Source organism: Pristis pectinata, chromosome 12 (assembly GCF_009764475.1).
Source record: "Pristis pectinata isolate sPriPec2 chromosome 12, sPriPec2.1.pri, whole genome shotgun sequence".
Classification (NCBI taxonomy): Eukaryota; Metazoa; Chordata; class Chondrichthyes; order Rhinopristiformes; family Pristidae; genus Pristis; species Pristis pectinata.
In genome coordinates, this window is record NC_067416.1 from 22,640,921 (window position 1) to 22,663,835 (window position 22,915).

At 38.1% G+C, this 22,915-nt stretch overlaps 1 protein-coding gene across 1 annotated transcript in view; it reads right to left on the bottom strand.

Annotated features, from left to right (window-relative positions):
- Positions 1 to 22,915, bottom strand: part of LOC127576999 (disintegrin and metalloproteinase domain-containing protein 12-like) — a 279,055-nt gene that overhangs the window by 59,726 nt on the left and 196,414 nt on the right. Inside the window, exons 10-11 of the mRNA XM_052027846.1 lie at positions 17,050 to 17,134; positions 6,675 to 6,823 (exon numbers count right to left, since the gene is read on the bottom strand). Coding sequence (XP_051883806.1) covers positions 6,675 to 6,823; positions 17,050 to 17,134 — 234 coding nt within the window. The remainder of the gene's footprint in view (positions 1 to 6,674; positions 6,824 to 17,049; positions 17,135 to 22,915) is intronic.

The following is a 22,915-nucleotide window of genomic DNA, read 5'->3' on the forward strand; positions in this document are numbered from 1 at the left end:
TCACATATCATTTGGTTCCACAATGTCCACTGCTGTTTGCATTTACTTAATGGCTTAATATTTGTGCTTTCCTGGTCACTGTTAATGACCATTATTTAAAACAACAGAGCAGCCAACTCGACAGTAAGATTGAAGTTCACAGATTAATTTTATTGTCAACCTGAGACCACAATACTTATTTTGCATTTTGATGAATAATGAGTGGTCTTCAAAACTAAAGCCAATGTTCTCATCACTATTTAGTTCTCCATCATGTAAGGGTTGACCATTTCTTGCCTGCTCTTGTCAATAATGCAAACAACTATTGAATAAATCCATGATTTTACCTCCTTCTGCAGGAATACTTGATTTCTGTTTGTAATCCATTTCTGTGGCACAATAAGCAAGAGCACTAAGGTACTGCAACATTTTAAAGCTTTTTAGTTGCCAGCTTCTGGCAATGCCTTTAGGAATCTGCTCTATTAAGGACAAACCGTTTCAGCTTATTCAAGAGGATTAATGCATCTCCACCACCGTACTTCCTTCCTTTGTTTGTCTATTCAAGAGCCACAGCAAGTTACAATGTTATTGATTGCAAAGACACAGGATGCTTGAAGAACTCAGCAGGTTAAGCGGCATCTGTGAAGGCAAAAGGTGCAAGTTTGACTCTACGGGTTGAGACTTTGCATCAGGACTGAAAGGGATGAGGTACAATTGCCAGTAATATAGTACTGGAGGGGATGGACTGGGTTGGGACAGAGGCTGGGAGATAATATGTGGAACCAGATGGAAAGGTGATGATGGACAGGTGCAGCTAGCTGGGGGTGGGGGATGGGACGGGGGCTGGTAGATAAGGGGTGGAACCAGATGGGGAGGGGATGATGGGCAGCTGGACCCAGGTGGGGAGAGGAGATGTGAAAGGTGAACAAAGGGAGAAGAAAACTAGGTACACAGGTGAGTGTGTGAGACAGGAGAATACCGGGAGTGTGGGTTACCTGAAAACTTTCTTTTGTCTCTGAAGCAGTCTCTTCTGCCTTCAGTGCTGTTGGACAGTTTGGCAAATTGTGCAACTAACAATAAGCATACTTTGTAACAGTCTTGTAGGAATATATCAATAAGGAACCATTAACAAGCGAATTGAAGTGAAGTTAGAAGTGGAATATATCATTGCCTCAGATGGTTAGTGAAGCAGGAAGACTGGAGGTTGATGTGGAACATTAACAGTGACAGAGACCAATTAATTCTGTACTAAAAATTCTATATTAAGAATAATCTCAGTGTTGTCTTGAAACTTTAAAAATTATTTTACTTTACAACAAATGAAAGAGTTACCATCTTGGTTAGTGCAACCAAGCTCCCTTTCTCTCCCTGCAAACATCAGTGTGAGTTTTGTCAGGAATAAAGTGAAAGGGAAGAAGTATGAGACACAGTTAGCATTCCCAGCCTGAGTAACATCATCTTCTAAGGAGTGACATCAGTGACACTTCTGGAAAACACTGTATATTATGATACTTTGTCTCTATGACTTCAGAATCAAACTTACAAAGAAAAGTCCAGTGACAAAATGAGCAAAGAACTTCAGAAATGAACTCTCCAGAGCACATAGCAAAATAGGAAATTAACAATACAACAGTAGGGTAATTTTAACTGGTTCTCGCTTGGCTGCAATAGGGTGCAGAGTGGGGGAAAACAGGCTTTCTGGGTAGGGATTGGGATTTAAAAAATGGCAAGTTTAAAGCCAATTCCAACAAACCTAATTCAGTCAGTAAAAGAAGCACATTGGAGAGGAGGCAACTAAGCCAGTGTCCTAAGGAAGGCCCATAATCGAAATACTTCAGCAAGATTGCATACTTCAAATTTTAGCTCGGTAGATGGGGCTTCCCAGCTAAATTCAATGGGTAAGTTTCTATTGACTTGTGGGTCAGGAGAAGGAGAGCATTTCCCAGCCCACCAAACAAGATCTGTTAACTTCCCCGCAGCTGGGACAGCAAAGCACTCCGCAACTGTCATCCACAATCTCTTTCATCCCTGCCCACCTTTCTGGTTCCCAATTAATCCCTCTCACCAATCTTATGCTCTCAGTACATCCGCAAATAATGATCCCTCCCTCCTTGCCCATCTGTTGGTGAACTCCCAGTCTGACACTAGCAGCGGCTGCAAAATGGAGCCCAAAAATTATATCAGGACCTGCTGTTAAATTTGCTACCCACTACACCTTCTGCCTGCTCCCTGCTTGTCTCCTGTACGTATCAGGATATCTTATTACTTTTTAAACTCTATGTCCATTTACCATTTAAATATTTCTATGCTATTAATTGTCCATGTTATTTCCAAAGTACTGTGTGAAAATATTTAGCTTCAATTTGAAATATTATTTTCATAAGATGCATAAAAAGGCTTTGTGACAAAGAAAGCGAATGTTAATAAAGATTTAATGTTGTTATGATTGGTGACAGATTTGACACATGGCCTGGGTAGCCTGACAAAAAAATATTACATTCACAAATGTAACAAAAACACTTTGAAGTTGTGGCTCAAGCATAAAATGAACACTGAGAGCTAATTCATCAAAGCTGACAGCTTGCGAGCATTAATCTAGAGGGGTCTGTCTCCAGACCACACTGGGAATTTCACTCAGACAACAGTTTTTCCTAGAGGAAATCATGCAGCCAGGCAAAGTAGCTGTAATCAGGTCGAACCTATAAGTTGTTGGCTCATCTCCCTTCTCTATTTCTTTTTAGGCGACAGATCCATCAGTAAAATAAATTACAAAAGAAACATAGGTGAAAGATACGAATCTTGTGTTTGAATATGACACTGTTCCTGCTGCTGACAACGTAGGAAACTTTGAGCATATAAAAGGGGTTAATGGAAAAAAATGCTTTTGGAATACAGTTGCGTGTTGGCAAGTCATAATATCTGAAACTGCAGGAAAACCACTGATAAAAAGCCAAGATAGACTGGCTGTGTTTAAATTCGGTCAACAGAAACATTACATCCTCTACAGCTTGATAGATGGAGACAACCCTCAAGATGCCAAATTTTTACAGCAAGTGTGTTCAAAAGCAATGTCCCTTGACCTTGGATTGAAGAAATCAGAAGAGACCTTTGCACTTAGATGAAATTTCCACTTAAACAGATTGCTGCTTTTCATTTGTTCGTTCTACAAGTCATCTAAGGATGCATGCACACGCAGTCTTATTTTCCATAGTCAGAGTGAAGTATAAACCTAACCTAATTAAAATGTCATTGCTTACCTTCTTTAGATGCAGGATATAAATCTGGCCCATCTACACAAGAAATAATACGTGTTAAATACCCTAATATTGATGGCTAGGAAGGAAGGAACTGGGTGAGAGTTTTAGCAGCCAGGAAATTCAGAGGTAAGTGTTTCTTAGAGGTCCTGCCAAATTTAACAACAGGACTTAATTTAAAATTTTTGCATGAATTTCATGACTTCAGTCAGCTTGGCCATTGGGCCAGTTGGCTATAGGCAAGGCCTTGCAGGATGCACCAGCTCCTCCTGGCCCACATACAGAACTAGCAAGGCTCTGATCTGATGTATCTTGTCCTACTTGTCTCACTTTATCTCTCAGGTTTCCCAAAGTCCAAAAAATATACCCATCTTACAAGTAAAGTAAATGTATCCTCATTTAAAATGCTTCAGTAGTTAATGAGCTCCTCCAATGATATAAGTTACCCTACTCTCCACTAAAAACAGAAGTCCAGAAGAGTTGAGATAGGATTCCAAATGGTGGATTTTTAATCCTCCCCTTCTTATTCAGAGGGCTAAAATTACCTACCACAGGGTGGCTGGAGACAGTCTCCATTCTGTTCATTCTATTCAGTAGAGATTCTTTGGCATGTGTAAATTCATCAACAAGTTGTCTGTCAAATCAGTTTTATACATTTTGAATATTCCTCAATATGGATGAAAACTTTATAAAATTACCTCAGTTTGGAATGAATATATATATTATGTCCAGATTTATACCTGAGATTTTTGTACAGTGACTTTCTGACCTCAGGCTGCCTGTCTAAGAGGCTGGAAATTTTGATGACAGGTCACCAAAGGACAATGCCACAGCTTCCAAATAAATTAGTATTGTTAGAGGATTGGAATAAGGTGGACAATCAATTAATCTAACTAGGTATTAATGCATCATATCATACAATATAAATGAAGTTTTCCGAGACCTTATGTGGTTTGATCATCTTGCCTTATAATGAAGACTGGATCTTAAAGCTATATTTTAAAGTCAAATACCATGCACATTGGAAAGTAAAATAAAAATGCATTCAATTGCTTCCTGGATTACAAAGATAAAATCCCCATTTATTATGAGTTCAAAAATATATCAATTATTAATTAATAATTATCTGTCACTGTAGGATTTTAAATGTCTTGAAACTTCAGTGATGAAAGGGTGGAAGGAATTTCTGCATAGGAATCCCAATTTATATTCATTTGTCTAAATTCCTTCATGGATAATCTCAAAGAAAAAAATATTTGATGCCTTTAAGTGTAACCACCAAAACAACTGCATAAGTTAGTATTGCATGTAAATATTACTTCATGTTGAAATCTCATTTCAGAGACTCCTGCTCACAAATTTCACATCTCATACAGTGTCCTTAAAATATTAATAGTGATGTTTTCTAAAACAGTTTTTTGGCATGGAATCTGCAACAGGCTAGTCCTTTAGACAGTATAAATTGATATTAAAATGTTATGACAAGCTCAAATGTTAGCACTTGGGACAATTTACTACTGAGAGGTAATAGAGACCCATGGGTACACACTACAGCAGAACGCCTCTTGGGTAAAAGTGATATTTCTACTTGTATTTCACATCAAGTTCTGCACTGCTGGCTAAACTATATGAGCCTTGTCACAAGCAATATATCAGACAGAGGTTAAAACACTATGTTCTTCTTACAAGTTACTATTTTCCACATAAGCACAGAATCAAGTTCAGCATGAGAAACTCCAACAGAATAAAAAAAAGGTCAATCTTTATTCACGAAATGTTTACTGGGAAACCAGGAATGTGTAGTAATTTAGATTTTCCTCTACTGATGAAATTTCATGATGGACTGCAGTGTGGTGCAAAAGTAGAATTGTAGGTTACAGTTATTAATATACTTAAATATTAGTCTGTGATGGTAATCTAAGGCTTGTAATTAATTTGCATTGACCTATAACTGGCAACCAGTTGGCTGAAACATGTCTAATCTGTTAGAGCTAATATTACTAGTTCATCAACATACCACAATCAACTTTGTTTGGTGTGCTGTTTCCACTTAATCCATTCAAACATAAGTCATTTTTTTCTATTATTATCTATTAACCTGATAATTGATTTAACAGGTATTTAAGAAGTATCAATCCAGTGAACAGAATTAGTTTGCATAGAATAGAATGTTCATGGCGTAAAGGGCATTTCCCCAATTCTGCATTAATGGAGAAAAGGTTACTCTGGACACTATAAGGGTAAACGGTAGACCATTTATGACTGAGATGAGGAGAAATTCCTTCACTGAATGGTGAATCTTTGGAATTCTCTACCCTGGATGGTTGTAGAGGCTCAGTCACCATGCACATTCAAAACAGAGACTGAGAGATTTCTGGAACCAAGGGATATGAGGATATTGAGAGAAAATGGTGTTGAGTTAGAAAATCAGCCAATGAATGATGAAGGGCCACATGGCCTGTTCCTGCTCCTAGTTCTTATGTTCTGGTATATTTTTTAACTTTAACATAACTCAATTGGCAGAAGATGAGCAGGTTTGAGTCAAATACCCCAAAAATGGAAAGTGTGCATAACAAATGGTTGGCCAAACCTATTTTCTTCCTGGTGTTAGATTAAAATGGCCTCTAATGTGAAACAATATTATAACTTTTCATGATTCGTGGAAATGACCAGCACTTCTAATGAGATTGTGAATGTCATCCACGATTCACCATATATTCTTGCTCAAGGAAGAGTCTATATTCATTTCTTCACATTATAAGCAATGGCCTGTCATCAAGTATAGAGTTTAAAAATATAAAAGCAGCATTAAGAGCCTGAGATTTGTAATATTTTCCTTGATCAAAATGTGAGAAAATATTTCAATGTGTCAGCAAAATTTGAAGAAGATGTGTTCATCAAAGCAGTAAGGCACATTAGCCACATTGACTGTACACCTTCATTGTCTCTGTAGTGAATGGGTGTCATAAATATTGTCGTTTTATATTCAAGTCAGAAGGATTTCATAATAAAAAGTCTATGAGATCTGTGATACATTCCTTGCTGATTCTGGGCAATTTGATCAAGCTCACAGCAAACATTTGTTTTTTTTTGGACCTTTTAACAATAGCATTTAATATGGAATTCATTGGTTGTTGACACATAGTGTAGTAAGATACTATCCCATACCAGGCCCACAAGGATCAAAAAACTATGAACTGTCAAAGAATCAAAATGAAGTGAGAGTTCCTTGATCTTTAGTTTGTGCCAATGGTGTGTTTAGAGTACCATAGGGATGTTATATACATTGTTCTTTATCAGTCAAAAAAAATTAATGCATACTTGTATATTTGTTCAGACTTCAACATTAAAATATTTTCCTGGACAGCTTCCAAGTTTCAATGATAAGGGCAGTCAAATTCATTCTCTATGTACAGCTGTATAGTTTGTAACCCTGTTTACCCTGTGGACGGTGTCATAATGCAGCCTCCTTTGTCTGATGATGCCCTGCATGTACAGCCACGCTCAGGAGTATCATGGTTCATGCCAAAATTGTGGCCCAGCTCATGTGCCATTGTTACTGCTGCTCCAAGAGGATTGTCTGAATGATCCTGTAAAATTGGAGAATCAAAATTATAATTTGGAGTTTAAACTTCAGAAGGAACATCATGTCATCCAAAAAGCTGAAAGAATCAAATAAATCAAAGAAGCAATGTGTTGATTATATTGTCCATTACAGTATAAATTAGTAAATGAACTGTAAATGAATGTAAAAACTCCAGTTAAATATAGCTTCCCTATTCATTTCCTATGGCTATAATAATGCAGGAACAACAGGAGGCCATTCAGATCCTGAAATTGTTCTATCATTCATTAGCAGCATGACCGATCCTTATCCCATAACCCTTAAAAACCTTAGTTAACATAAATCCACCACCCTCTGATTTAAGAAGAGAAACAAAGGACTGCAGATGCTGGAATCTAGATGAAAAACAGTACGATGCTGGAGGAACTCAGCAGGTCAGGTAGCATCCTGAAGAAGGGTCCTGACATGAAACGTTGACCGCCTGCTTTTCTCCATGGATGCTGCCTGGCCTGCTGAGTTCCTCCAGCATCATAGTGTTTTTCAGCCTCTGATTTAAGATGATTCGCTGAGGGGACATAGCCTCAAGATTCGGGGGAATAGATTTAGGATGGAGATGAAGAGAAACTGCTTTTCCCAGAGAGTAGTGAATCTGTAGAATTCTCTGCTCAGGGAAGCAGTAGAGGCTACCTCATAAAATGTAGTTAGACAGTTAGATAGGTTTTTGCATAGTAGGGGAATTAAGGCTTATGGGGAAGGGGCAGGTAGGTGGAGCTGAGTCCACGGCCAGATCAGCCGTGATCTTATTGAATGGTGGAGCAGGCTTGACAGCCAGATGGCCTACTCCTGCTCCTATTTCTTATGTTCTTATGAGCTAGCATCTATGCTATCACAGTTTCACAGTTCTGCCATCCTTTGCACAAAGAAATGTTGCTCAGCTTATTTCCCAGATTCTGAAATTAATGTCTCTTGTCTTAGATTCTCTCACTGGCAGGAAAGCTTTCTCTCGGAGTCCATTTCTATCAATGTCTCTTAGTAATTTTATACATCTATCAAGGCTACTTGCAATGCCACCTATCTTATGTTGAGAACAAATTTGGAAACATGACTCTCCACTGCTGTATCGTAGACATTAATTAATTTCGTGAATAGTTGACCACCAGCATTATAGTATCCTGTGGGATGCCACAAGCGACTTCCCTTAAATTTGATTACATATCCATTATGTCTCCTCTCTGTCTGCTACTACCGAGGCAACCCACCCCCCACCCCCCCCAACCAGATCAAAAATTTGCCTAATCCCAAAGCTGTCATTTTATCTCACAGTGTTTTACATGAAATCTGACTGAATGCCTTTTGGAAGTTGCTATAAACCATTTCTAAAGATATTTCCCTGTCTACTACTACTTCAATTACTTCCTTACAATTATCAATCGGATCTGTTAGACTCATACTACACTTTACAAATCTACTTTGGCTCTCTCTAGTCGGTTCTGATTTCTCTTATGTGCTCAATCATTCTGTCCTTAATTATAAGCTCCCAAAACCTCCTCACGTCAGATGTAAGACACACAAGTCTCCAATTTCCTCATTTTTTTCTCTCACCTTTCTAATGGGAGTTGAATTTGCAATTGTCCAAATAATGAAAGAAATCGTGAATGAAGAGAGCTTCAGAAAATTATGGCTTAAGTACTTATAATTTCCTCACTTGCTTCCTTTAAATTGCTGGGGTAGAAACCAGCAAGTACAGAGGACTTGACATTCCGTAGTGCCATTTTTAAAATCTAATTTCCTTGCTTATGTCAGCTTCAGTTTATCTATCATTCATTTCCCTGAAATATTAGGCATATTATCATGTTCCCCTTTCACGAGGTGTGACCCAAAGTATTTATCCATTCCCTTATTTTCATTTGCCCCCATCTTTTATAGTAGTTCAGAAAACTATCTCATTTCTTCTCTTATAATTATAAAAAACTGTGTTAACCTTCGGATTCATTTTATTACTCTGTTTTTTTTGTCTTCTTTAGTTTTCTTATATATATTCATCCTTGATCCTTGGTTCTATAGCATTATTTTGCTCTTATACATCCTTGCCTTAGTTGTATGTTGTTACTCACCTTTCTGTCAATCTCAAGAAAACAAATTTTGAATTACAGGAATAATTATGATAGTTTTGTGTTTAGACACACTTTTGGGAACCATTGGAATGGATTCTGACTGAATTAGCAGATATGAAGCTACATAAATGGCAGAAAGACTTGCTTGCTTGAATTTCCAAAATAGTATATTGTTACTGAGAAACATTTTTTGAAAAAAGAAATGGATTTATTATCATCCTTAATTAAGCTAAACCTATATAAGTTCTTTTGACCACTAGTACACTTGGAGTCCAGCTGAGAGAATAGCTTAATGTTGTTGGCCAGCCTGAACAAAACTTTGAATATTAGGAAATATTTGTTCACCTCTAGGGCGTTTCCATCAAAAAACTCACACTAGCTATAAATGCAGCTGAAATCTAAAAGTCATGAATTATTAATCCTTATAATATCAGTAATTATTGTTGATGAGATAGGGTTTGCTCTTGGATTAAGAAAGTCAATGAAAAAGGAGAAGGAAAAAAAGAACGCTGCCCTCCCCACCAACGCACCACTGAGCAGCAATTGCCATCAAACTCTCCCACTAAACTTAATCGATGTACTTTTCCACCTATGATTAAAAAAAAACAAACTACACCTAAGAACAAAGTCACCCAGCTCCTCCACTTCAACCAAATAAGTCTTCCAATTTGTGCAACCAGGAAAAATCTGGCCACATATGCAATCCATAATTTAAAAGATAACATCTCTTGCCACCAACCTCCCGTATACCCCACTGAAGAAAAGCCCACCCTATTAAAAAAAACCTTCATTCAAAAAACCTTCATTACTATTACATCATTAATAGGACACAGAAAATTTCAAGGTAATCAGGCAAAGTCAATATGGTTATGTGAAAGGGGAAGCGTACTTGCCCAATTTACAGAAGTTCTTTGAAGGAGTCATGCAGATAAAAGGGAATCAGTGGAGACACAACACTTAGGTGTCCAGAAGGTGCTGCATTAAAGATTATTGCAGAAAATAAAAACCCAAAGCATAAGTGGTAGTATATTAGTGTAGACTGGCTGCCGAAGAGGAAACAGAGAGTAGGTATGAATGTGTCTTTCTCAGATTGGCAAGATGTAATGAGTGGTGTGCAACAGTGGTAAGTGATGGGGGCTCAAGTGACTACAACTTATATAAATGGTTGGATGAAGGTACTGAAGGTATGGTCGCTGAATATGCTGAGGACACATGATGGGTAGGAAAGTAAGTTGTGAAGAAATCATACTAAGGCAAAGAAGAGATATAGTTTGATTGAGTGACAGGGCAAAGAACTGGCAAATGGAGTAAAATGCAAAATGCGGAAGCATCCATTTTGGCAGTATAACAAGAAGAAGTGTCTAAATGAAAAGAGATTGCAGAGGTCTGAAGTGCAGAGGGATTTTAGTGTCCTAGTGCATGATTCGCAGAAGGTTAGTGTGCAGGTACAGCAAGTAATAGGATAGCTAACAGAATGTTATTATTTATTGTTAGAGGAATTGAGTAGAAAAATAGGAAGTTATGCTTCAGTTCTGGAGGCCTGTATATTGTATTGATCTCCTTACTTAAGGATGGATGTAAATGCATTGGAATTAGTTCAGAGAAGGTTTATCAGAATGATACCTGGAAAGGTTGAGTTGACTTATGAGAAAAGGTTGAACAGGTGATATTTAGAAGAGTGACTTGGTCCTGAGGGATCTTGACAAGGTGGTAATGGAGAGGATGTTTTGTCTTGTAGGAGAATCTTGAATTAATGGTCATTGCTTAAAAATAAAGATGCACCCATTCAAGACATAGAGATGAAGTTGTGAGTCTTTCAAACTATCTTCCTCAAAGGGCAGTGGAAGTAAAGTCTTTGAATACTTTTAAGAGAGAGGTAAATAGATTCTTGATAAGCAAGGGGGTAATCAAGGATGTGGCACTGAGGTTAAAATCAGATCAGCTGTGATCACTTTGAATCACAGAGCATGTTTGAAAGGCTGAGGGGCCTACTCTTGATTCTAATTCATAAGTATGTACTAACTGCACTGAGCACAAACTTGGCTTCACTGTCATTTCATCATCTCTCTCCCTAAGGGAATGGCATTGTGAAAAGTCATTTTGTGTTTTGGGGATGCTCCCTTTAAACCTGGTTTAAGATCATTACTGGGAATTGGTCCCCTGATTTCTAGCTAATATCTTTTGGTATAGATTTGCACGTATTTTCACTAATTTGTCATCCTTCCTTTTCCAGAATTCATTCTCTCTCGCCAAGAAGAAAATATTCCCATTTGATTTTCTTGGATACAGAGTAAAATACCTCACTCTTCCCCATATTGGACTTCTTCTACCACATATGTTTTCCCACTTATTTAACTTCTATATGTCCATTTGTAACATCCTGCTTCAGACATATTAACATTTAGGATGGTAGTGTCTAACAGGCAATCAGTGTACCAAATCTAGCCAAGAGCCCCTTTCATATACAGTATTCCCCATTTCATCCTGTAGCCAGTTTGAACTTGTTAGTTTAAATCAGATCTGACAGTAATGGTTGTTGAAGTTGTCTTTATGTGATTAATATGAGAAAAGTGGGCTGGAAAAATCTCTCAGCTGTAGACCTCCTGGGTCTGGAGGATTAGAAAAGCAGCTTCTCATTTTGTGGATTTAGACCCACTTAGGGAGCATTTCTTTATTCCAATCAGTCCTCTGGTCCAACAAGTTTTAAAAACTAAGCCTAAATCTGTGCAGTTTTCGAGTTTTAGAGTATGGAAAGAAAAATAAAAAGGGCCATGTTTCCTGTAGGTTGCCCTGATGTTAGGTTAACATGACAACAATCATCCAATGATGCAAAAGGCCGTGAAAGTTTTGTCTAGTGCAAATTAAGTTTCTGGGAGTTTTTTTTGCCTTGTTTATTTTTAAACTGTGCTGGAAAATGATGCATTCACAGATGTGGTGCACAACAAATTTAATCATCATGCCAAGTTTCAATAATTGTGCTCATTAACAACTCTTTGAGGATGATCCCAAAATTGAAATGGTTCAGCATTTGGGTGCAAGGGCAATGGCAGGCTACTTTCAAATATTTTTAAACATTACTCTGCACACCATTTTCACCAGTAAATGGTTCAATATCATTTTTAATATCACTTGTTTAAAATCATATTACTCAAAGTGGTGCACTAAGGCACACCTATTAAAATACTCTTTTGCTGATGAAGCTATTTTAAGCTGAATTACAAAAATGCATTGGGTTAGCAATCTTAAATATATCAGAGAATATTTTTAATGTATCTGAGAGAAAACAAAAACTATGTTGTAAAATTTGGCCCAAATACATTGATTCATGGAAGATTTACATATATGATTATGCAAATGAGTTTGGACAGAAGCTGGGTACATGTTTTTATGGCAGTTTTTTATGGATACATATTTTTCACCAGGCAATATTGTTGCAATTTACACTGGGTTTTATGATTTTTTCAAAAGTACAAAAATTGCTCTAAGTTGAAGATAGTGGGAAGAGAATAGTGGTGTGATTATTTTTTTGCTACGTATTTTAAACATTTATTAACAAGGAGCTTGTTTTTCCCTTGGAAGCTTTATAAATGTGTTGGAGGTAAACTTTTTTGGTGAGGATGATGGGTCATCATTGGTGCATTGGAATGGATAAATGGTTTGTATGTCAGGATTTGGATTTCTCCAGAATCATACTGTCCTCTTGCTTGATATTTAGCCCTGAATGTTAGGCCTCAATAGTTACAAATCAGGCAAGGAACCATAGAAATTGAAAGGATTCAACAGGCACAAAAAGTAAAAATACCTGACTCTTTCAAAAGCTTTTATTATCTAGTTAGGTTATGAGTGTGTGGGAGAAGTATTTCTCAATTTAGTAGAAACATTAGGGGAAATGTGAAAAAAAGCCTTTTATTCCAACTTCTTACTGATATTATTGAAAGGTATTTGGAGAAATCCTATAGAAATCCCTGGCCTGTCAGTTTCCAATGGGTATCCTTATACAAGTCATGTTTTAGCGAGGGCATTTAATCTATTCTGGAAAATTAATTTAATAAAAGAAAACTCAGTGCATGAGGGTACATTTTAGATGATATTGGCTGAATGTTTTACTTCATGTTCCTGTGATACTGCTTTTCTAAATGGTGTCAATACTTGAGAATTAAGTGAAGAGCTCTAATAACATGTGGAAAACTATATTAACTGAAAAATAAAAAAAAATGAAATAAAATCATTGCATGTGCTGGGATCTAGCTTGGTGCATTGGCACAAGGTAGACCAAACAGATCATTACTGATATTAAATCATGAGCAAAAATTGACATCTTTTAAGTCTGCAGAATGGAAGAAGGAATATCTTCTGGTTATCAATACACAAATTCAACAGGTTCAATAGTACACGTTTATTTCAAAGAAAAACTTGGGAGTTTGTATATGACAGACTGAAGCCAATAGTTTTCAACACATGTAAGAAAAGCCCCACTGTTAAAACTTTTCCTGCCAAAATTTTTCTTCCGTGAAGCTGTTGACCCCTGCTGGGACCAAGTTTTTTGGCTAAGACCTAGAGATGCATATTATTCAGTAGGGGAGACCACTGGATAGCAATCAGAAGTAGAACCATAGGGGTCTTTTTACATCCAATTTTCTCCCCATTACTCTCTCCTGTACTGAAAATGCTCAGTCATCCTGGGGCACAATTCCAGTTTCTCACCCCGTGGAAATTCTTCATGGCTTTAAGCAGGCTGCAATACCCTGGGAAATAACACAATTGAACCTGATCCTGCCATTGCTTGCCTCTACAAACACATTCTCACACAGAATGTAAAGATAACAGGAATCTTGGCTGATTTTTCTCTACTTTATTCCAAGATGCTGAGGCCAACTGCTGATAATCCAGCTGAAATGAACTAATTCAGAACAGTTTGGTCTTCATTTCCTTTCAGTGAGGCAAGAAAGACCTCACTATTAACCCTTGCAATTATATCCAGCACTTGAAGTATAAAACCTATCATGAATAGTATGTTGGGAGTAATGGGACTAGGAGGTAATGCCAAGCCGTTGACATGTGTTTACACTGGTAAACTAAATACTGCAATATTACTAGATTCCAGCATCTGCAGAATTTTTGTGTCTCCGTACTAGAATAAGAATGTATACTAAAACTTTTTATTTATTAGAAAATCAGTGGGGGCTAAATTTGCAAATTTCATGCTGCCTGTTTATTTCAATAATTCTAGCTTTCTGTCAGTGCTACTTGTGCCATTCACTGGCTGAACACATCACTGGAAGCCCATTATCATTAATGCCTGGCACACATTTAGAGCTTGCCAGCATTACTTGAAGTCAGGCAGCACTTTTTAAAAGGGGAGGTGCACTGTGGCAAGGGAAGGGGCCAGCAGCTGTTGTGCAACTGAAGCTAAACCGGAAACTGTGAAGAATGCACATCGCGAGAGAGCACAAGCATGTTTTCCAGTGCTACACTGGAAGCTTTGGTGGAGAATGTACAAAGGAAGCAAGATGTTCTGAAGCTTCAAGGGAGTGAGAGGCTCCACAGGCACAAGTAGCCAAATAACCAACACTAGGAGTCAAACCCTGATGCATGGTGAAAGGCCTTTGTATTCTGGTCAATATCAATCAGTGCCTTATCCTCCAATGTTGCTCAATTCACTGCTCCCTCATTCCTCATCTACCAACAAACTCTATCAACCAATACTCATACCCAACCTTCATGCTTCTTTGCACCCTAATATATTTAGCACTGCTACAAGCCCCACTCCCACATTTCACAGCTTGCATTCAATGGCTGTCACTTGTACAACCATGTCAGCCACATCAGCAAGTCACTCTTCTGATTTACAAGGTAAGCATGCATCTATTATTTGTGCACACTTCCTCCCTCTGCCTTCTCTTCATCATTTTTTTTGCTGCTTTCACTTCTTATGTGGGAGATGATAAGCCAGAAGTCACAGTAAAAATTGATACCATGGCATGAAGAGAGCAGGAAAGGAGGTTCAAGAGTTGAAGTTTCAGTACGTTATAGTAAAACCAGATTGATCATTATGCTATGGTTTAACTACTAATTACATGTAGTGGAATAACTAAGAACAAGCAACATAATGAACTAGTACTGAACTATTCAACAAAAGGACTGCCAGTTATACAGTTACTATTAGTAATATAAGTTATTTGGTGCCTCTTCTATACTTTATTCAGTACAATTTTTTGTGATTTAAATGAAAATGGCACCACTTAATTATAATTGCACAATTTATAATTCTAAAGTGAAAGCGAAAAATCTGGATAAAGTCCAGGACAAACACAGGTTGACAGATTGTCACTTATAAAGAGAAAGGGCTTGAAAAATATGACCTGACTCAGGCTTTTAAAAGTTTTAATTTGACACCTTTAGGAAATATAGGAAAACTGTTGACACTTTAATTATTGACTTCAGAATCATATAAGAGGATTTTTTTTGGACAATAAGTAGATTTGAAAACAAATGTGAAAGAAAACAGTTGTTGAAAATGACTGTTACAAGATCTTGTTCTAAGAAAAAATCCTAATAACTCTATTTTGGGAATGAATGTAATTTATTACTTTAAGATATCCAGTGGGATATGATAGATACATTGCAGTGGTATGGTAGGGGGAGGGAGACATGGGATGGTTTTAGTGGGGTCTGTGGCACAAAAACAATCTTGGCTTATGGTGCCTTAAGTACCTAACAGAATATACTAAACTGTGGCATTTTTTGATGAATGACCAATTATAAGTCAGAGCAATAATTTCTAAATGAGTATCTTTTGAACACTTGTTTCCCCAGTAGGCAGTGCAGCCCAGTCCTGGCATGCATTGAGGTAGCTTTGTCCAGTTGTAACGAGAATGGACTGAAAAGAAGGTATTCAAAATGGAAAATGCTGGAAATACTCAGCAGCTCAGGCAGCACCTATGATAAGAGAAACAGAGGTGACGTTTCCATCAAAAACTCCTCATTAGAACTGGAGCAGGACTGTCCTGGCAAACCCATTATCTCAGCCTGTTCTTGCCCCACCAAACTTACTTCTACTTGTACCCATGCTTTTTCTCCTGGTCCAATCCCTTCCCACTTACTTTCATGACAGCTCTGATACCCCACACATTTGAGAAAAAGGTTCTGACAAAGGGTCTTGACCTGAAACATTTGTTTAGTTTCTCTTTCTACAGATGCTGCATGACTTGCTGAGTGTTTCCAGTATCTTCTGTTTTCATTTCAGATTTCTAGCATCTGCAGTTTTTTGATTTTCAATCACTGAAAAGAAGGAAATGGGAAACAAGGATATACATTTGTCTGCCTAGAAAGTCATTCTTGGTCATCAGCATTAACTGCACCACATAGTAGCATCAACACACTGATTCAGTCTCTGAAATTTATTCTCTTGACTCCAACGGAATGAATTTCAAAGACAGAGTACAATGTACTGACACCACTGCATAGCACATTCAAAGGTTCCAACTATCAATGCTTTCTGGGCAATAGCATGTTTTAACAGTTAACTTAATAGTTGTTTTCAGATTACAATTTTGAATATTAGAAACATAAGGTCCCAAAATAGAGCTCTGGTGGGCACACATCAACACAACACGTGGAGAGTGATATGAAACAATCACCTCTTTGGTAAATCTGGAATTCCAGGAGGTACTTAAAGGCGAAAGTTTTTATCATTAAGTTAGCCTCTATAATTACTCAGTTTCCAGCATCAAATTCAACCATATCAAGATCAAATGCTGCAACTACTTTTTAAGCCAGTCTAATAACATTCTCGATTCCAACCTGCTGAAAATCACTTTCTGTTTCTCCTCTGCCCCCACCATTTCCGTTTCCCACACATGCATCCTCTTTGAATAGAACTGTAAATAAGTGCTAGGTTGTTTATCATTTTGAGGAACTTTACACTGTGACCTGCCAAATCCATTTCATTTATAGACAATCTACCATCAGCAGAGATGAAAGACTTTCAGCCAGAAACTAGACTGCATTTGAACTTAAGGTTTAAGAAGTGAAAGGAATTGTGCTGTCATTTCATCTCCATTCTCAACCTATTAAGAACCTTTATGATAGACAAATTCCAGTTCACACTGTTCATTACTTCCTGATCATTACTCACCATAACGATCCCTCCTGACTGTTCTGCTGTGCACATACTCATAATTGGTGCCATTCCAATGGTGGTTCCCTGGAAGTACACTCCACTGAAAATAGATAATAAACACACTTCATCATATTCTGAAGTTGAACAATGCTACAGTATATACTTACTATTCTCATAATTTCAGCACTTCATAGTTTTAATTAACATTTCAAACGAGATTGAGATTGATATTTGGACCCTGGTTGGGAGTCTACTCTTTGACAATTGAGCTAACTGTAATTGATTATTGTACAGCTCACATATTAGACAATCCAAACCCAAAGATGATGTTGTTTCTGAATTATATGATTATTACTGCCTTCTATTTTTTGTCTTTTATCCTGAGGTAGGCATGTCGAAGAATGTGGATCCAATAGTTTCAATATCTCAGCAACATGTTGCCAAATTGACATTTTTCATATCTAGGAATCATCAGTGTATCAGTTAAGAGAGCAACACATCCGTAGAATGGGCGGCACGGTAGCATAGCCGTTAGCACGATGCTATTACAGTGCCAGCGATTGGGGTTCAATTCCCGTCGATGTCTGTAAGGAGTTTGTACATTCTGCCGTGTCTGTGTGGGTTTCCTCCGGGTGCTCTGGTTTCCTCCCACATTCTAAAAGACGTATGGGTAGGTTAATTTGGGTTTAAAATGGGTGGCGCGGACTCATTGGGCCGGAAGGGCCTGTTACCACGCTGTAAATAAAATTAAAAAAAAAGGTGCCAGATTAATGGTCATGACAACAAGAAGTAGCTCTGATCACTAATCAACTATTCTAATAAATGGTTGAGTCATCAACATTGATATGTTAAAAGTATCACAACCAGTTCCTAGGTAATTAGACTTAAGTCTATCGGCAAGAACTTTGATATACTAACCAATTAAAAGTAGATTGAGTGGAAGTGTTTCCAACAAACTACATGGAGGGGAATGATAATTGATTGATGTGCAGACCTGCTCCAGCACAATGCTGGATGCTTCTGTCAAATTGCTCAATATGTAAATGTTTTAATTTCCAAGATACAAGTTGGATATCAGCCAGAGACCATTTCTTTATGAAACAGAAAGCAAACCAAACAAACAAATCAAACTGCACAAGCAGCACCTCTATTTTTTTCATTTTAATTTTACTAATGATCCCAATTTAGTTTCACCTTCAAACAAGAAACGCGTTTGTTGCTGACCAAGAGAAAGTTGCCCACAGAGATTTTGATGGCGCTAAAGAGCTGATTTTCTCAACGACAGTGGTGCATAAGTTTTTTTGCAGAGGGAGCCATAGTGACAATCCAAGTATAGTCAATGGCCACTCTTGAGAAATATTTTATTTTAATCATGCCTAATGAGACAATTTTAGTCATGTTTTATAAAGACACAATTGGCGTGGCCAGAAGTTACATTTTCTTATCAGTTTGTTAAATTTAAAATATACACACTTTTACAAAGTTACATTTTAAATATAAAAACAAAACAATGCAATACCAGCTATCTCACTGCCTTCCCATGTTGCCTCTCTGCTGTCTTCCTCACTGCTCCTCCACTGTCTCTCTTCCCCCATCTCCATCTCCCAATTCCACTCACAGTCTCCACAGTTTCTTCCCACTCTGCCTACAACTGCTACATCCGTGCACTTTTTATACATGAAGCTGTCGTCGTGTGGTCAGAAGCACATGTTTGTGTTGAATGGGACAATCAAACATTAACCAAGTGGGACACTGGGACCTCTTGAAGACCATGAGGCAGGCCAAGTGTGGTGCACCACAGCTTCACTGTCCTGGAGTCTTCCCCTGATTCAAGATCCATTCTCCCAACCAATCAACATTGAGAATGTTAACATCGGGAGTAGTAGGAGTCTGAGAAGCATGCTTCACTGAACAGTGTGTGTGGTGAGTGCAGGTGGGCCAGACAGAAGTAAATATCATGGAACAGTAAACCAGTCAGTGAAGGCAGGCTGTGTACACCCATCCAGCAAGGAGGGTGTCATTTACTATGGCACTCTTTGGTTGACACCCTGAACCTAGTTCTATGGTACCCATCAACAGTGAAGTGATAAAACCAGGACAACAAACCAGGAAGTAAAGAGCGTATATCATAATCCACTTCTTAATCATTTTACAGAAACCATATTTATACCTGGGAACTAACTATATGACTTAGCAGAAGCTGAAATATCATAGACTTTAAAAAAAAAGAATTTTATTTTAAATTTGATGATCTTCCTAATTGATGAGACTCGACCAATGCCCTTATTGTTACCCATCAGCCAGCCAACCCAGATTGCTCTTGTCAGTTCACAAGTGGGTCTTTTCATTTATAATTTTGATTGGAGATCTTTATTTTGCGGTGGATTTTATTTTTCTGGCCGACCAGATGTGATGGTCCACACACAGGGACAGGAAGGTATGGGAACGTTGGTATTGTAGTTTCAGTTTATTGGTATTGCATGGATGAGTCCTTGCTTCCTCCCTTCCTTTTCCTCACCACCTTCTTATTCTTTAGCTGCTCAAGATATAGCTGGCGGCAAGGGCTGCTCCTCACAATGCTGAGATTGCAAAAATTGATATGTATTCTGTCAAGTACGCCCAAGCTACTCCAGACTATCCAAAGAGCAAGCTTTCAGCTTGTCAGTGACATGCTCTATTGTATTTAGCGTGGCAGTACACCTTCTATTTTATGCATGATGCTGACATGTTTGTGGTTTCTATATCATTGTCAGCAGTCATAGCTAGCCCATTGCCATTAGCCTTGTTGCCATGCATATGCTTTGTCAGCATCATGTTATCATTGATAGCCCTTATCATTAACCACATCGTCATGGAGATCCTTTGCTACCAGCCATGTCATCACGGTAGACTAGACATTAGCCACATCAGCCAAAAGCAATCGACCTGGAACTAACCTATAGGTTTTTGATGACTCCTTTCAGTATCATTGGGGAGCGAAAGGCAGCCTTCCTACTGTTGAGCAGGTAGTCAAGTTAAGCACTGAGCTCCAATAGGACAAAGCTGATGTCAAATGAGGTTGATGCTGATTGACATCATGACCTATCTGCTTTGTGTACTTCCAATGAACTTTCACTGCATGCATGCCTTTTCTGCAAAGCAGTTCCGCTTTCACATGTGCATATGTATCATAGATGCCATTGAATGAGTGCCATATGAAATTTGCTGGTTAGGCTCCTCAAAGCTGTAATAATAAACAACAAACTTCCCCACTCCCAGTCAAAGATACTGACTTTCAATTGTGAGAATGGTTCATTCATACAGTTCACTTCCAGTACTTCTACACACAGCTAGATTTAATGTGCTATGATTTGAGAAGTAAATGTTATAATTCACTGGTTGCTGAATAATTATAAGCAGTGTTACAGAGTTGCAGAGAAGGTGGGTGAGGGCGGTGGGTGAGGACAGTGAGTGGAACGAAGGGAATGTCTGTAATAAGGTGAAATGGTGCAGCCACTGAATGCACAGCTGAGCTCCTTTGTCTGGCTAATGTGTTCCTGATGAGAAGTCTGGATAGTGTCATATAGTCTGGTCTCCAGATGTGCTGGGCAGGCCAAATGTATTCAGATTTTAAAATTACTCATATTAATATAAAATATAAATAATTAACTCAATTATAAGACAATTGAACGGTCCCCTGGTACGTTAAGATGGACTCTTGACATTAGAATCTACCTCGTTATGGCCTTGCACCTTATTGTCTGCCTGCACTGCACTTTCTCTGTAACTGCAATATTTTATTGTACATTCTGTTATTATTTTCCCTTGTACTACCTCAATGTACTGATGTGATGAAATCTGTATGGATGGCATGCAAAGCAAAGTTTTTTGCTGTGCCTCTGTGCATGTGGTACAGAGAATAATAAACCAATTTACCAATAACAATGTTGAAATTGCCTGATTAATTGGTAATTTTTTTTGTTGTAAAAATGAATAAAGACTAAAAATCATGAAAATGGCAAACATTAAAACATAAAACAGATTACCAAATTATAAAAATGCAGGCAGTGAATTTCAGTAACAGAGCCGTAAAAATCAGGTTTGATTTCTGGCAACTGTGAAGTTCGATGTTTTTGAGCAGGCCTGTTCTAGAGGTGCTACAACTGGCTTCAGTAACCTGTATAAAAGGGGAAATGCCAAAATTCTCACCTGGATCATTATCCAGGGAGTCTCAGTGAGGACAGGTTTAGACTTGCTAAAGATGACCAATGGTTGTTATCTGCCAATAATTTTTTAGTACTCAGATATCTCCAGCAAGGACTCTAAGCACATCAGAGAAGAAGAAGAGAAAATTAGCAAGAAAACTGACAGTCTTTTAATTTTATAGCCTGGAAGTGAGCATTCGTGGTATTGGCAGACAAAGCTTTATGATACTCCTCAGTTTGCTGCTTTAACAGAGGAAACAACTTGAAGCTGATTTATGGTGCATTTTCTGTTTTGAATGCACCATCAGTCATTCAAAAGGGCTTCCACTGCTAACTATCATCAGAATTGCATATTTTCTGATGAATAGTAAGTGCTTCATACACAAGTAAATATTCTAATTAAAAGTCATGTATACTTCATTTCAAACTAAGATAATTTATGAGATGCTGCTTGTCCTAACTTGTGTTCTTTGCTAACGCCCTTTTCCTAGTTGTGACTTGGCACATGCAGAACTACACAACTTTTTATGTAAATACTTGTCATGAATTAGTCAAGCTCTGTGTTCAGATTCAGCTCAGATACTCTTTTACTCGGAGAATGTTAATGGAAGTTGCAATTTGCAATATGAGGAGATGCAGCTAGAAATCATTTGTCCTCCATAATCAGCCATTTAAATTCCCTTTATTTGTAAGCTTTGACTGGAGGGTCATTGAGTTATACAGCACAGAAACATGCCCTTTGGCCCAACTTGTCCATGCCAAACATGATGCCTGTTTATACTAATCCCATTTGCCTGCATTGGATCTCTACTCCTTTCCTGTCCAAATGCCTTTTAAACATAACTGTATCTGCCTCCACCACTTCCTCTGAATCTGGCAATTAATTTGCCATGTTATTTTACAGGAAGAAGGGCTCCTTCCATGTATGGGGCTTCACAGAGATTTGATTAGTACCTCTGCTTTTTGATCATCCATCTTTAATTCAGAAGATTCAAAGAAACTTAAATCTCAAGTGGCATTTTTACAAGATGTGGTGTTGATATCTTAGACCAATTTTTACAGTGCAAACGAGAGTCATAGAGCAACAGCCCAACTAGTCCATGCCGACCATGGTGCCAACACATCTAGTCCTAATTTCCTGCGTTCGGCCCATATCCCTCTAAGCCCTGCCCCTGCATGTACCTATCCAAGTGCTTCTTATATGATACAATTATACCTGCCTCAACCACTTCCTCTGGCTGCTCATTCCATATACTCACCACCCTCTGCATGAAAAAGTTGCCCCTCAAGTCCCTTTTAAATCTTTCCTGTCTCACCCTAAATCTATGCCTCCTAGTTTTGGACTCCCCTACCCTGCTACCATCCACCTTATCTATGCCCCTCATGATTTTATAAACATCTATAAGTTCACCCCTAATTCTCCTACACTCCAAGCCTGGGAAACCTCTCCCAATAACTCAGGCCCTCTAGTTCTGGCAACATCATCATAAATCTTCTCTGCACTCTTTCCAGTTTAACCACATCTTTCCTATAATAGGGTGACCAAAACTGTACATAGTACTCCAAGTGTGGCCTCACCAATGACTTATACAACTGCAATATAATGTCCCAACTCCTATACACAATGCCCTGACTGATAAAGGCCAGTGTGCTAAACACCTTTTTCACCAAACTGTTTACCTGTGATGCCACTTTCA